General features: G+C 48.2%; 1 protein-coding gene across 1 annotated transcript; it reads left to right on the top strand.

Moving 5' to 3' along the window:
* The first annotated feature begins 1,969 nt into the window (after positions 1–1,969).
* On the top strand, positions 1,970–16,823 carry LOC137332631 (protein NDNF-like). The gene is made up of 4 exons (XM_067996590.1): positions 1,970–2,157; positions 9,486–9,610; positions 15,313–15,811; positions 15,947–16,823. Exons 1-4 carry the CDS (start codon positions 1,970–1,972, stop codon positions 16,821–16,823), a joined length of 1,689 nt encoding a protein of 562 aa, XP_067852691.1.
* Positions 16,824–17,096: the final 273 nt, after the last annotated feature.

The raw sequence follows: 17,096 nt of genomic DNA, 5'->3' as shown, positions 1-17,096 counted from the left end.
TGAGAAATGGAGAGGGTACTCGAGAAATTAATATTTGTTTTTCTATTTGCTCTTGGATTGTGGGCAGTCTGAATTTCTCACCCCTGGTTGCCCTGAGGGCATTAAGAGTTAAATGATTTGGTCTTGGAGGCCGATCATCTCAGCCCCAGGACATTGCTGCAGGAGTTCCTCAGGACAGTGTCCTAGGCCCAAATATCATTGCTGCTTTATCAATGACCTTCCCTCCATCATAAGGTCAGAAATGGGGATGTTCACTGATGATTGCACAGTGTTCAGTTCCATTCGCAACTCCTTAGATAATGAAGCAGTCCGAGCCCGCATGCAGCAAGACTTGGACAACATCCAGATTTGGGCTGATAAGTGGCAAGTAACATTCATGCCAGACAAGTGCCAGGCAATAACCATCTCCAACAAGAGAGAGTCTAACCACCTCCCCTTGACATTCAACAGCATTACCATCGCCGAATCCCCCACCATCAAAATCCTGGGGGTCACCATTGACCAGAAACATAATTGGACCAACCACATAAATACTGTGGCTATAAGAGCAGGTCAGAGGCTGGGTATTCTGCGGCGAGTGACTCACCTCCTGACTCCCCAAAGCCTTTCCACCATCTACAAGGCACAAGTCAGGAGTGTGATGGAATACTCTCCACTTGCCTGGATGAGTGCAGCTCCAACAACACTCAAGAAGCTCGACACCATCCAGGATAAAGCAGCCCGCTTGATTGGCACCCCATCCACCACCCTAAACATTCACTCCCTTCACCACCGGCGCACTGTGGCTGCAGTGTGTACCATCCACAGGATGCACTTCAGCAACTCGCCAAGGCTTCTTTGACAGCACCTCCCAAACCCGCAACCTCTACCACCTAGAAGGATAAGGGCAGCAGGTGCATGGGAACAACACCACCTGCACGTTCCCCTCCAAGTCACACACCATGCTGACTCGGAAATATATCGCTGTTCCTTCATCGTCGCTGGGTCAAAATCCTGGAACTCCCTTCCTAACAGCTCTGTGGGAGAACCTTCACCACACGGACTGCAGCGGTTCAAGAAGGCGGCTCACCACCACCTTCTCAAGGGACGGGCAATAAATTGCTGGCCTTGCCAGCGACGTCCACATCCCATGAATGAATAATAAAGAACAACGTAGGGAGTGCAATCTCAAAGTTTTGCTGATGACACAAAAGTAGGGGGGACTCGTCAAACTATGAGGAGGACTGTAAAGGACTTCGGGAAAACATAGGCAGTTTAGTTGAATGGGCAGACAGGTGGCAGATGCAGTTTAATGTGAATAAGTGTGAGGGAGTAAATTTTTGGGAGAAAAACCAAGGATTGAGAGTGTACACTTAATGGAAAGATACCGAAGGGTGTGGAGGAACAGACAGACCCAGGGGGTTAAAGTAAATAAGTCCCTGAAAGTGGGAGTGCAGGAAGATAACAGAATAAAAAAATTTTGAGTTTTATAAATAGGAGCATACAGGAATAAAAAAGTAATGATAAATTTGTACAAATTTGTACAAAACACCTAAAGTTTGGTCAAAGAGGTAGGTCTTAAAGGAGGAGAGCGAGGTAGAGAGGCGGAGAGGTTTAGGGAGGGAATTCCCGAGGTTGGTGCCAAGGCAGCTGAAGGCACGGCCGTCAACTGTGGGGTGAAGGAAGTGGGGGATGCGCAAAAGGCCAGGACTGGAGAGGCGCAGAGATCCCAGAGGGTTGCAGGACTGGAGGAGGTTACAGGGATGGGGAAGGGGTGAGGCCGTGGAGGGATTTGAACACAAGGATGAGAATTTTAAGTTCAGCTGTGCTCCAGCAAGTCAACTTTTTCAGGGCCAGACTGGAGAAAAATGAACGATAAAATGCAACATGTCCACTTGCATTTCATTGGTAAAAGGAATTGAAATGGTTAAATTTACTGATTGATCTTTCTCCTATGGAAGGGCATCCTCTGAGGAGGTGTGTGTGGAACATGTCCCCGGCCCGGACGGACCTCCTGTATCTGCTGCTCCTCAGCCTCACCTGCTCAGCCCAGAAGCTGCCAGGCAGAGACCTGGCGCTCGTCCAAGCTCTCTACGGTCAACTCACGCCCCAGGACCTGTCAGTCATCCCAGACGGAGCTCAAATCGCTGGGTTCCTCATGAAAGACACGCCAAAGAGGTACTTAAAAGAGAGACATCCATTGCTGTTCATTGGGGATCGGCAGGCTGGTGAATATAGCCTGTGCCTGGAATCCAACTGAATCAGTTTACATAGAATTACATAGAGTTTACAGCACAGAAACAGGCCATTCGGCCCAACTGGTCCATGCCGGTGTTTATGCTCCACACGAGCCTCCTCCCTCCCTTACTTCATCTCATCCTATCAGCATATCCTTCTATTCCTTTCTCCCCCATGTATTTATCTGGCTTCCCCTTAAATGCATCTATGTTATTCACCTCAACTACTCCTTGTGGTAGCGAGTCCCACATTCTAACCAGTCTCTGGGTAAAGAAGTTTCTCCGGAATTCCCCATTGGATTTATTATGACCCCTAGTCTTGGTCTTCCCCACAAGTGGAAACATTGTCTCTGCGTCTACCCCATCAACCCCCTTCCTAGTTTTAAAGATCACCACATTCTTTTGACCAAGTACAACATGATAATCTTCACATGATTACAAGATAACTATTTGGCCAATCTGAGTTCATCCATGTAGAATGACCCTACGGTCTTTCTCCGTTACAGTATCCTTAAATAATTCCAGGGTTTTAATCTGTTTGTAACCTGTCCGTAGGCGGCTTGATCTAACATCTAGAACAGACTGTGACGTCACACATGCAAAGTGTCCGTCACTGATTGGCTCAAATTCCCCCAGTCGCCCATCAAAAATAGACACTTTGCTACGATCCACTTCATCTGACCGACTCTAAAGCATCGATTTTAACCTAACCCGCCCGGAGAAAGTGGGTGGGGATTGAGACAGACCCCTGGCTGATTTTACTCTCCAATGATCTCTGTCTGGACGGGTTGGGATCAAATTGGGGCGGGGGAAGGGTGTTAAAAGTCTTCGAACGAATCGAAAGAAACCACTTTATCTCCATCCATTGACCTCTCCGTCTCTCACCACAACTCTCTGCACAAGGGAGCATAGGGTCACAGGAACAGGAGGAGGCCATTCAGCCCCTCGAGCCTGTTCCGCCATTCAATTAGATCATGGCTGATCTGGATCTTAACTCCCATTTATCCACCTTGGTTCCTGTAACTCTTAATACCCTTGCTTAAAAAACAAAACTAATCTGCTCTAAGGAGAACAATCCCAGCTTCTCTAGACTCTCCACTTCAAACTAATCGAGCGACTCACTGCGAGAAACAACATGGGGTAAACCTCCACCTAAAATTAATAAACACCAAGATATTCATTTATTCGACTGGTTGATCTGATCCTTGTTAAATGAGTTTTGAGGCTCTTCTCGTTTTGAGCAGCAGCGTTTGAGGGGAGGGTTTTAAGGATTGTGGAGTTGTAGGCCATAATACCTGTGGGGTGTGTTGGTTTTGCTTTGAAGCACGGATGTCTTTTCTGTGCTTTAAAATAATTTTAAATACTTGAAGGGGAAAAATTTGCAGGGCTGTGGTGAAAGAGAAGGGGGGAACTAATTGGATAGCTCTTTCAAAGAGCCGGCACAGGCACGACGGGCCGAATGGCCTCCTTCCGTGGCCTCATTCTATGATTCTATGATTCTGTGATTTACAATAGGAGGACAGTTTGGCACAGAGAGCCTCCTTTCACCTATAGGAACAGATTCCCATCACTCACATGCCAGCCTCTCAAGCTCTTGGTGAAATGAGTTTGGGAAGAACAGAAACTGCACACAAATCGGGACGAAATCCCCAGCCCCCCAGTTTCATAGCAATCTCATAGCATCTTACAGCACAGAAGGAGGCCATTCAGCCCATCATGCCGTGCCAGCTCTTTGAAAGAGCTATCCAATTAGTCCCACTCTCCTGCTCTTTCCCCACAGCCCTGCAAATTTTTCCCTTCAAGTATTTATCCAATTCCCTTTTGAAAGTTATTGTTGAATCTGCTTCCACCGCCCTTTCAGGCAGTGAATTCCAGATCAGAACAACTCGCTGCGTAAAAAAGATTCTCCTCATCTCCGCTCGGGTTCTTTTCTCAATTATCTTAAATCTGTGCCCTCTGGTTACCGACCCTCCTGCCGCTGGAAACAGTTTCTCCTTATGTACTCTATCAAAACCCCTCATGATTTTGAACACCTCAATTAAATCTCCCCTTAACCTTCTCTGCTCCAAGGAGAACAATCCCAGCTTCTCCAGCCTCTCCACATAACTGAAGTCCCTCATCCCTGGTACTATTCTGGTAAAATGGTGTGGGAAATGGGTAGAGATATCTCTTTTTGTCAAGTCCACAACTGGCCGGGGTGTGGGAGGGGGGAGAGGGGATGAAGGGAAAGATCAGGGCTAAAGATGATTAAAAAGTACATGAAAAAATCAACAGAAGCAATTAGAGGGAAGTGAAAAATGAATAATTTCTTCGAGCAATGATGTCCAGTAGGAATCGTTGAATACAGTGACATCATTTCATCATGGACTAATCTTAGTAAAAAACACTTTACACAATACGGGGAAATGGACTTCACAGGTGGGAACTCACTGAGCAAAGGTCAACCACCATTCAGTACGAAACTTTGCAGTCTTCCTCCTCGACCAAAATTTGGAATTCTGACATGAATTTATCAAACATCGGCACATCTTAGTGACAGAACAACCCCCGCACTCTATACAGACCCCCCTCTCTATACAGACCCCCCTCTCTATCCAGACCCCACTCTCCATACAGACCCCTCTCTATATACAGACCCCACTCTCTATACAGACCCCTCTCTATATACAGACCCCACTCTCCATACAGACCCCACTCTCTATACAGACCCCACTCTCTATACAGACCCCTCTCTATATACAGACCCCACTCTCCATACAGACCCCACTCTCTATACAGACCCCCCTCTCTATACAGACCCCCCTCTCTATCCAGACACCACTCTCCATACAGACCCCTCTCTATATACAGACCCCTCTCTCTATACAGACCCCACTCTCTATACAGACCCCACTCTCTATACAGACCCCTCTCTATATACAGACCCCTCTCTATATACAGACCCATCTCTATATACAGACCCCTCTCTATCCAGACCCCACTCTCCATACAGACCCCGCTCTCCATACAGACCCCGCTCTCTATACAGACCCCGCTCTCTATCCAGACCCCTCTCTCTATACAGACCCCGCTCTCCATACAGACCCCGCTCTCTATACAGACCCCACTCTCCATACAGACCCCTCTCTATATACAGACCCCGCTCTCTATACAGACCCCTCTCTATATACAGACCCCACTCTCCATACAGACCCCGCTCTCTATACAGACCCCTCTCTCTATACAGACCCCGCTCTCTATCCAGACCCCACTCTCTATATACAGACCCCGCTCTCTATCCAGACCCCACTCTCTATATACAGACCCCTCTCTCTATACAGACCCCGCTCTCTATACAGACCCCGCTCTCTATACAGACCCCTCTCTATATACAGACCCCGCTCTCTATCCAGACCCCACTCTCTATACAGACCCCACTCTCTATACAGACCCCACTCTCTATCCAGACCCCACTCTCTATACAGACCCCACTCTCTATACAGACCCCACTCTCTATACAGACCCCACTCTCTATACAGACCCCACTCTCTATACAGACCCCACTCTCTATCCAGACCCCACTCTCTATCCAGACCCCACTCTCTATATACAGACCCCGCTCTCTATACAGACCCCGCTCTCTATACAGACCCCTCTCTATATACAGACCCCACTCTCCATACAGACCCCGCTCTCTATACAGACCCCTCTCTATACAGACCCCGCTCTCTATACAGACCCCTCTCTATACAGACCCCACTCTCTATCCAGACCCCACTCTCTATCCAGACCCCACTCTCTATATACAGACCCCGCTCTCTATACAGACCCCGCTCTCTATACAGACCCCTCTCTATATACAGACCCCACTCTCCATACAGACCCCGCTCTCTATACAGACCCCTCTCTATACAGACCCCTCTCTATACAGACCCCGCTCTCTATCCAGACCCCACTCTCTATATACAGACCCCGCTCTCTATCCAGACCCCACTCTCTATATACAGACCCCACTCTCTATACAGACCCCGCTCTCTATACAGACCCCACTCTCTATATACAGACCCCACTCTCTATACAGACCCCGCTCTCTATACAGACCCCACTCTCTATATACAGACCCCACTCTCTATACAGACCCCGCTCTCTATACAGACCCCACTCTCTATATACAGACCCCACTCTCTATACAGACCCCCCTCTCTATACAGACCCCCCTCTCTATCCAGACCCCACTCTCCATACAGACCCCTCTCTATATACAGACCCCACTCTCTATACAGACCCCTCTCTATATACAGACCCCACTCTCCATACAGACCCCACTCTCTATACAGACCCCACTCTCTATACAGACCCCTCTCTATATACAGACCCCACTCTCCATACAGACCCCACTCTCTATACAGACCCCCCTCTCTATACAGACCCCCCTCTCTATCCAGACACCACTCTCCATACAGACCCCTCTCTATATACAGACCCCTCTCTCTATACAGACCCCACTCTCTATACAGACCCCACTCTCTATACAGACCCCTCTCTATATACAGACCCCTCTCTATATACAGACCCATCTCTATATACAGACCCCTCTCTATCCAGACCCCACTCTCCATACAGACCCCGCTCTCCATACAGACCCCGCTCTCTATCCAGACCCCTCTCTCTATACAGACCCCGCTCTCCATACAGACCCCGCTCTCTATACAGACCCCACTCTCCATACAGACCCCTCTCTATATACAGACCCCGCTCTCTATACAGACCCCTCTCTATATACAGACCCCACTCTCCATACAGACCCCTCTCTATATACAGACCCCGCTCTCTATACAGACCCCTCTCTATATACAGACCCCACTCTCCATACAGACCCCGCTCTCTATACAGACCCCTCTCTATACAGACCCCGCTCTCTATCCAGACCCCACTCTCTATATACAGACCCCACTCTCTATACAGACCCCGCTCTCTATCCAGACCCCACTCTCTATATACAGACCCCGCTCTCTATACAGACCCCACTCTCTATATACAGACCCCACTCTCTATACAGACCCCGCTCTCTATACAGACCCCACTCTCTATATACAGACCCCACTCTCTATACAGACCCCGCTCTCTATACAGACCCCACTCTCTATATACAGACCCCACTCTCTATACAGACCCCGCTCTCTATACAGACCCCACTCTCTATATACAGACCCCACTCTCTATCCAGACCCCACTCTCTATACAGACCCCGCTCTCTATACAGACCCCACTCTCTATATACAGACCCCACTCTCTATACAGACCCCGCTCTCTATACAGACCCCACTCTCTATATACAGACCCCACTCTCTATATCCAGACCCCACTCTCCATACAGACCCCGCTCTCTATCCAGACCCCACTCTCTATATACAGACCCCGCTCTCTATCCAGACCCCACGCTCTATATACAGACCCCGCTCTCTATACAGACCCCGCTCTCTATCCAGACCCCGCTCTCTATATACAGACCCCGCTCTCCATACAGACCCCGCTCTCTATATACAGACCCCGCTCTCCATACAGACCCCGCTCTCTATATACAGACCCCGCTCTCTATCCAGACCCCACTCTCTATATACAGACCCCGCTCTCTATCCAGACCCCACGCTCTATATACAGACCCCGCTCTCTATACAGACCCCGCTCTCTATCCAGACCCCGCTCTCTATATACAGACCCCGCTCTCCATACAGACCCCGCTCTCTATATACAGACCCCGCTCTCCATACAGACCCCGCTCTCTATATACAGACCCCGCTCTCTATATACAGACCCCACTCTCTATACAGACCCCGCTCTCCATACAGACCCCACTCTCTATACAGACCTGCCCCTGCTCTCTCCCCAGAATGTGATTGGATGCTTTTTGCCCTTTTCCCATTGGTGCTGCTCGTTATTGGTTGGGTTTGCTTTCTTGTGGCCAGGAGCGGCTATTTTAATTGGTCGAGCTGACCACGATGACCCCTCCCCTCTCCATACCATGTTCCTGGTGTTTCCATGGTGCTGAAATCCGGCATTTTCACCCACATTACACACCATTTTAGCAAATAACCAATAAAAAAACACTCTGATTTTCATTTTACCATTTTACCAACAAAAAGGTTAAAGTTCACACACACACGCCATGCGAATATGAGTATTGACATCACCGCACCAATGACAGTGTCGATTACTCACTTTTTATTTACTAATCAGGAAGTACAATCATCCACATCTGGATTCCTAATTAACCACATCTGGATTCCCAACTCTCCACATCTGGATTCCCTATTATCAACATCTGGATTCCCAATTAGCCACATCTGGATTCCCAATAAATCCTATGGCTAGCGGCTGACATGTTGGACAGGCCTGTTTAGACTGTCCTCGTTGGACGCGGCCTCATCAGCAGGGTCTTGGGAATGGGCCGTGCCTGAGAATATGGGATGGATTTTTAATGCGATGGCCGGGCTTAAAACTGGCATTGCCGATCGGACCGACATCATAGAAACCCTCCTGATTCTACTGAGATCAACAGAATTAGAAATCGGGTGGTTCCTATAACGGCCGGTCGATGCACAGCGCCAGTTCCACGCTCGAGCGGCGAGTTGAAAATCTACCCCTCGTGTCCCCTTGCCTGCCCCTTACCCCCCTAGAAACCAATGAGCTTACCAGAGATGCTCACTGTGACTTGGGACTGGTCCATTTTCTATTGTAAGGTGTCAGCCGTGGCTCAGTGGATGGCACTCTCCCCTTCTGAGTTATAATCCAGGCTGACGCTCCCAGTGCAGTGACTGCGGGAGTGCTGCATTGTTGGAGGCGCCGCCATTTGGATGAGACGTTAAACCGAGGCCCTGTCCGCCCTCTCAGGTGGCTTTAAAAAATCCCACTGCCTCTATTTGTAAATAAGGCAGGGGGAGTTCTCCCCGGTGTCCTGGGCCAATATTTATCCCTCAACCAACATCACTAAACACAGATTATCACATCACTGTTTGTGGGATCTTGCTGTGCGCAAATTGGCTGCTGTGTTTCCTACATTACAACAGTGACCACACTTCAAAAGTACGTCATTGGCTGTAGAGCGCTTTGGGGTATCCTGGGGTCATGAATGGTGCAAAATAATTCTTTCTTCCTTTTTATAAACCAGTAAATGCCAGGGCCTGTTAGAGCCTCAAGTGCAGGATCTGTCCAAGTACAGTGGGGTCACTGACTGCATACATGGCAATCATGATTAAGTCTTTTCTGCTCAATTGTCTTTGTTCCCTGAAGATACTACTTCATAGTGGAGGAAGACAGCACGCTGGTCACAGTGAGGGTCACGCCCTGCGACGCACCTTTAAAATGGACCCTCACGCTGCAGGAGCTGGAAGATGGATCCAACGGAAATGGGTCGGGTGAGAGAACAACAGACACCAGCTGAATGTGTATCTCCCTATCTCTGTAACCTCCGCCAGCCCTACAACCCTTCGTGATCTCTGCGCTCCTCCAATTCTGGCCTCTTGCACATCCCCGATTTTCATCGCCCCACCATTGGCGGCCGTGCCTTCAGCTGCCTGGGCCCTAAGCCCAGGAATTCCCTCCCTAAACCTTTCCGCCTCTCCACCTCTCTCTCCTCCTTTAAGACGCTCTTTAAAATCTACCTCTTTGACCGAGCTTTTAGTCACCTGTCCTAATATCTCCTTATGTGGTTCGGTGTCAATTTTTGCCTGATAATCGCTCCTGTGAAGTGCCTTGGAACGTTTTACTATGTTAGAGACAGTATATAAATGCAAGTTGTTGTATTCGATTGATGTGCCAATGATCAACAGGCCCTAGAGATTAATGTGTTCTGAGGTCTTTTAATCAGACTTCAGACTCACAAAGTGATAAACAAGTGATCTTTCATTTCACAAATACATTCCGTCCTTGTCACAGCTCTACCCATGGATGCCCGCAGATGAGAGGGTAGATAGCACCCTCACCCTCTGAGTTAGACGGTTGTGGGTTTAAATCCCCCTCCAGCAGCTTGAACACCAAACCCAGGCTAACACTCCCAGTGCAGTACTGAGGGAGTACTGCACTGTTGGAGGTGCTGTCTTTTCGGATGGGACGTTAAGCTGAGGCCCTGTCTGTCCTGCTCAGGTAAGAAACTCCACAGCACTATTTTCAAGAGGACCTTCCCCCCAGCGTCCTGCCTAATATTTGTCCCTTAACCAGCATCGCTAAAACGGACTTTCTGTTTGTGGGATCTTGCTGTGCGCAAATTGGCTGCTGTGTTCCTTACATTGCAACAGTGACTACACTTCAAAAGTACTTCATTGGCCGTAATGCGCTCTGGGGCGTTCTGAGATTGTGAAAGGCGCTATATAAATGCAAGTTCTTTCTTTCCTGCTACCTGCAGAAGGCGGCCCTCTGTTCTCTGCGACCCATGAACTCGGATAATTTATTACTTTAATATGATTAACCCTACTGATGTGATATTCCTCTCAATCCAGGTGCGTGTGGACAAATCCCACCGTGACAATTTGAAAATTTGAATTCAGTTTAAAAAAAAATCTGGAAATAAAAATACTGGTACCAGAGGGCAGTTAAGAGTCAACCATGTTGCTGTGGGGACTGGAGTCACATATAGGCCCAGACCGGGTAAGGACGGCAGGTTTCCTTCCCTAAAGGACATTAGTGAACCAGTTGGGTTTTTACGACAATCCGACAGCTTCATGGTCACTCACATGTGACTGGACTTCTAAGTAATCCACTGTATGTGAAATGTTTTGAGATGTAGTTGAGCGATGTGATGCAATAAAAAATGCACTGATTTCTGGTGCTTGATTGCAAACTCTAGTCTGATAAAAAAAAGAAAGACGTGCATTTATATAGCGCCTTTTACGACCTCAGGATGTCCCAAGGTGCTTTACAGCCAATGAAGTACTTTTGAAGTGTAGTCACTGTTCTAATGTAGAAAACGCAGCCGCCAATTTGCGCACAGCAAGATCCCACAAAACAGCAATGTGATAATGAGCGGATAATCTGTTTTCAGTGGTGTTGGTTGACGGTTAAAAATTGGGCCAGAACTCCCCTGCTCTTCTTTGAAACAATGTCATGGGATCTTTTACATCCACCTGAGAGGGCAGACGGGGCCTCGGTTTAATGTCTCATCTGAAAGACGGCACCTCCGACAGTGCAGCGCTCCCTCAGTACTGCACTGAGAGTGTCAGCTTAGATTATGTGCTCAAGTCTTGAACTCACAACCTTCTGACTCAGAGTTGAGAGTGCTGCCCACTGAGCCAAGAAGTGAAAGGGTCGGATATTAATCCCCTCGCCCCTCCCAGTCCCCGTTCATTAAATCGCCTGCAATCATCTCAAATTAAATCAGAAAATGCAGCACCCCGGAGGAGATGCAGTGATTTCCTCACAAGGACAAAGAATATCGACATCCATCAACAATTTAAGGATATGCTGCATCTTTGTCTAAACCAAAGTGATGATACTCCTATAATCTCTTTTTGTAAATGAGTGCAACTTGACATCTCAATTGGAATTAAGCCGGGGTTGATAGAAGGGGCTTTATTGGGATAAAAATACCACTTTGCAGGTGTGTTTGTATTACCTGGTTGCCATGGTGTCCTTTTAACACTGTAAATCGTAAATGGAATACAGTGTTTCTGCATCTAAGAGTCTCCTACAATTGCTGCAGCCAGCCCTTAGATCTCACCGAGGGATTCCAGCTAGAGGAGATAATGATTCAATGGAATATAAAAGACTAAAGACTCACCAAGCAATTAGTCACAATCAGTTTGGGAGACTAAACACCGCTATTTGATCCTTAGATGAGGTTGAGATTACATCATAGCACACAGCAGAAATATGTAGGTTTGTTTGTCTGTCTCTCACTGTCTCTGTCTTGCACTCTCTCTCTCTCACTGTCTTTGTCTTGCACTCTCTCTCACTGTCTTTGTCTTGCACTCTCTCTCACTGTCTTTGTCTTGCACTCTCTCTCTCACTGTCTCTGTCTTGCACTCTCTCTCTCACTGTCTTTGTCTTGCACTCTCTCTCACTGTCTCTGTCTTGCACTCTCTCTCTCACTGTCTCTGTCTTGCACTCTCTCCCACTGTCTCTGTCTTGCACTCTCTCTCACTGTCTCTGTCTTGCTCTCTCTCTCTCTCTTAGTCTCTCTGTCACATTCTTCCTCACTCTCTCTTTCGCTCTCTCAATTTCACTCTCTCTTTCTCTTGCTGTCCATCTCGCTTGCTCACTCTGGCTCTTTCTCTCTATCTCTCTCTCTCTCACACTCTCTCTCTTTGTCTCTCTCTCTGTCTCTCTCTTTCGCTCGCTCTCTCTCACTCTCTGTCTCGCTCAGCTCTCTCTGTCTCTCTCTGTTTCGCTCTCTCTCTCTCTCCCCCTCTCCCTCTCTCTCACTCTCTCTAGGTCTTTCTCTCCACCTCTCTCTCTCTCTCTCTCACACTCTCCATCTTTGTCTCTCTCTCTCTGTCTCTCTCGCTTTCTCTCGTTCTCGCACTCTCTCTCTCTCGATCTCTCTCCCTCTCCCTCTCTCTCACTCTCTCTGGGTCTTTCTCTCTACCTCTCTCTCTCTCACACTCTCCATCTTTGTCTCTCTCTCTCTGTCTCTCTCGCTTTCTCTCATTCTCGCTCTTTCTCTCTCTCTCTCTCTCCCTCTCCCTCTCTCTCACTCTCTCTGGGTCTTTCTCTCTACCTCGCTCTCTTTCTCTCTCTCTCACTCTCTCCCTCTTTGTGTGTCTCTCTCTCGCTTTCTCTCGTTCTCGCACTTTCTCTCTCTCGATCTCTCTCGCTCTCCCTCTCTTTTGCTCTCTCTCTCGCTCAGTGTCACTCAGTCCCAGCGCATTAACTCAGAAAAAAGTCCTGTGGCAGTGAAAATGCCAGTTTTTGAGTGGATCTGAGTACAGATCATTTGCCACCACAGATCACTAGCCCTTGTTACACCTCTTACTCCATCTTACAACATGGAAACAGGCCCTTCGGCCCAACGTCTACCTTCCACCTCCGTAACATCACCGGTCTCTCTCTTTGTATCCAAATTTGCTGACGATACAAAGCTAGGTGGGAAAGTAAGCTGTGAGGAGGACACAAAGAGTCTGCAAAGGGATATAGACAGGTTAAGTGAGTGGGCAAAAAGGTGGCAGATGGAGTATAATGTGGGAAAATGTGAGGTTATTCACTTTGGTACGAAAAATAGAAAAACAGAATTTTTTAAATGTTGAGAAACTATTAAATGTTGGTGTTCAGAGAGACTTGGGTGTCCTCGTACAAGAAACACAAAAAGTTAGTATGCAGGTACAGCAAGCAATTAGGAAAGTAAATGGCATGTTGGCCTTTATTGCAAAGTACAAGAGTAAGGAAGTCTTACTACAGTTGTACAGGGCATTGGTGAGACCTCACCTGGAGTACTGTGTACAGTTTTGGTCTCCTTATCTAAGGAAGGATATACTTGCCTTAGAGGCGATGCAACAAAGGTTCACTAGATTAATTCCTGGGATGAGAGGGTTGTCCTATGAAGAGAGGTTGAGTAGAATGGGCCTATACTCTCTGGAGTTTAGGAGAAGGAGAGGTGACCTCACTGAAACATAAGATTACAAGGGAGCTTGACAGGTTAGATGTTGAGAGATTGTTTCCCCTGGCTAGAGAGTCTAGAACTAGGGAGCATAATCGCAGGATACGGGGTCAGCCATTCAAGACTGAGATGAGGAGGAATTTCTTCATGCAGAGGGTTGTGAATCTTTGGAATTCTCTACCCCAGAGGGCTGTGGATGCTGAGTCATTGAGTATATTCAAGGCTGAGGTCGATAGATTTTTCGACTCTAGAGGAATCAAGGGATATGGGGATCGGATGGGAAAGTGGAGTTGAGGTCGAAGATCAGCCATGATCTGATTGAATAGCGGAGCAGGCTTGAGGGGCTGAATCGCCTACTCCTGCTCCTATTTCTTATGTTCTTATGTCCTTATGTTCTAAATCTCTGCTGCCCGCACCCTAACTCACACCAAGTCCCGTTCTCCCATCACCTTCCTGCCCTCGCTGACCTACATCAGCTCCCAGACTGGCATCGCCTCAGATTTAAAACTCTCATCCTTGTGTTCAAATCCCTTCAGCTGCCTGGGCCCTAAGCTCTGGAATTCCCTCCCTAAACCTCTCCACCTCTCTACCTCTCTCTCCTCCTTTAAGACGCTCCTTAAAACCTATCTCTTTGACCAAGCTTTTGGTCACCTGTCCTAATATCTCCTTATGTGGCTCGGTGTCAAATTTTGTTAGATAATCGCTCCTGTGAAGCGCCTTGGGACGTTTTTCTACATTAAAGGTGCTGTATAAATGTATGTATGTATGTATGTTGTTGTTGTTGTTGTTGTTGTTGTTGTTGTTGTTGATGATGTTGTTGTTGTTCCCGTTAGCTCGCAAGTATCTCAAGTTGTGAATACCAAATGATCTTAGTGTTCCAATATAGGCTTTATCCACCAATGAGGAAACAGTGCCTAAAAACAAAAGCCCTTTCCAATCCTTCAGGCCCACAAAATTTAAACAAGCATCTGGGCAAGATAAAGATCAACAGGGCTGAGTTGTCCAGGCTCCAAGGGACAGATTGCCAGGGATCAGAAGCCAACGTGTGGCCCATGGTTCTCAGGATGGGCAACCTGCCCTGGAGTTTGGAAGGGTAGTTCCTTCAAACCCAAACTTCATGTTCCCTTAATCATTAATTATTGATTTGACACATCTTCTCCCCTACTCTTTTCAAACTTGGCGGCGCATCTATATCTGATGCAAATTGTTCCTAACTGCAGCAACTAGGAGACTCTGACTCTCTTTGGGAGTGTCATTATGATGGTTTATCGACTGGGATGTAATAACTGTTGTAAATTGGGATAGCCCGGTGGTGAAGGATCGAATACTAGAGCCTGGTCTTCAGTTGCTTCCGAGCCTTTATTCACAGAGATCCGCATCACACCCACACCACGCCCTAGATCAGCTCTCTTATAAATGGATACAAGAGAGTTCCCAATTGATACTCACCACCTGAATATAATTAACACTAATTGATATAAATCACATGGATACAATTAACAATCACCTTATCATTTCTTCTTTTAACAGGCGAATCGGAGCCTCTTCGTTTACAGAAAGCGCCCAAGGAGACGGTCCATGGGCAAAGTGCAGAGTTATTTTATTACCAAGGCAACGGCATCGAGTCCTACGCCATTGCTGATAGCCCCGCCGGCATCTACAGACTGGAGCTCGTGTCGGTGGAGAAGGACACCGTATTCAATGTTTACGCAACATCCACCCCTGAATCTGACCAACCATACCCCAAACTGCCCAGCGACTCAAGGCTGGACCTGACATTTGTGGGGCGCACGAGTGTTTCCCTGGCCTGGAAGTCAAGTGCAGCTATCGCTGAGTTCCACCAACCCGCCCAGTACTGTGTGGTCGTCAATAAGGAGCATAACTACAAAAGCCTGTGCGCCGTTGAGGCTAAACTAAAAGAGGGCAGCATTTTCGACAAGACGCCGTGGTCAGAGCTGGATCGGGGGATGTCAAAGTCCGCACGCCCTGGTGATGTGGTCAATCACCCTTCCCTCGAAGGGCCAGGGAGGTACGTTCCCAACCTGGCGTTTGGCGGACAACCTTTTAGGGAAGGTCGAATCGGGCGACCTCCGAGAAAAAAAATGATTGGCCAGTCAACTGTTTGGTCTTTCGGAGAGACCCTCCTTGAAAACCCAGCTGTTAGACCTCGGTCTAATGAACTTTCAGTAGATCCCCCGGTGGACATTGAGAAAACCTGCATTGGGACCAAGAACGTGTTCACCGTGACTCGGCTCAGACCTGGCACCCAGTATTACTTTGATGTCTTCGTTTCCAACCTGCTGACCAACGAGAGCTCGGCCTACATCGGGACATTTGTTAAGACCAAGGAGGAGGTGAAGCAAAAAGTGCTGGAGCTGAAACGCGGGAGGGTGACTGAGATCTTAGTCAAGCGCGGAGCTACCAGGTTCCTCCACTTCAAACCGGTCTCCTCCCATCGGGCGGTGATGCTTTCCCTTCAGACCTGCTACCAGATGGTCCACGTTCAGGTCAGGCAGAACAGGAAGTTAGTCACTTCCCAGGACGTCGAGGGAGTCAAGCATTTCCAGCTCATTGGCAAGCCCAAGGCGAGGTACCTGCTACGTCTGAAGGCAGGTAAAGGGAGGCGGGCCTTGCTGAAAGTGCACATTACCACTCACCCCAACAAGCAACCGTTCCCAACCCTTCCCGGTGACACCAGACTCAAAGTCTTTGACAGACTGCGCTCCTGCTCTTCCTTGACTGTTGCCTGGCTGGGCACTCAGGAGATGAATAAATACTGCGTCTACAGAAAGCTAGTGGAGGACAGGGAGAAACCGACCGAACTGCCAAACCGTTGCCTCCACCCAAGGGCAAGGAGCAAGTCAGAGAAGGTGGCTTGCAAATACTTCCGTGCCTCGGACCTTCGGAAGGCTGTGATGACAGAACGCATTGAGGGTCTGGAGGCTGGGACATCCTACCTCCTCGATGTCTATGTGATAGGCCATGGGAACCATTCAGTGAAATACCAGAGCAAGATAGTTAGAACAAGGAAGACGTGTTGAAGTTTTTGAAGACTTTCCCCTCCTCACCTCCCTCAGTCTTCCCTCCCTCCGGGGATTTCAAACGCCAATTTCAGGCGGGGGGGGCGGGGGGGGGGGTGGGGGAGGTCACCTGATCTCATGTTTATCCTGTCTTCGCTCCTACTCTCTTCGGCCTTGGGTAGTGCCCTCCACCACAGGGCCATCGCCCAAGGGTTCTCAATGGAAAGACAGAAACGAATATCGCGGCACAGATGTGAACTGAGCGTAGATACTGAATCTAATCATTCCCCTCAC

The sequence above is a fragment of the Heptranchias perlo genome, chromosome 14, assembly GCF_035084215.1.
Source record: "Heptranchias perlo isolate sHepPer1 chromosome 14, sHepPer1.hap1, whole genome shotgun sequence".
Lineage (NCBI taxonomy): Eukaryota > Metazoa > Chordata > Chondrichthyes > Hexanchiformes > Hexanchidae > Heptranchias > Heptranchias perlo.
This window is presented reverse-complemented; position numbering and strand designations above follow the sequence as displayed.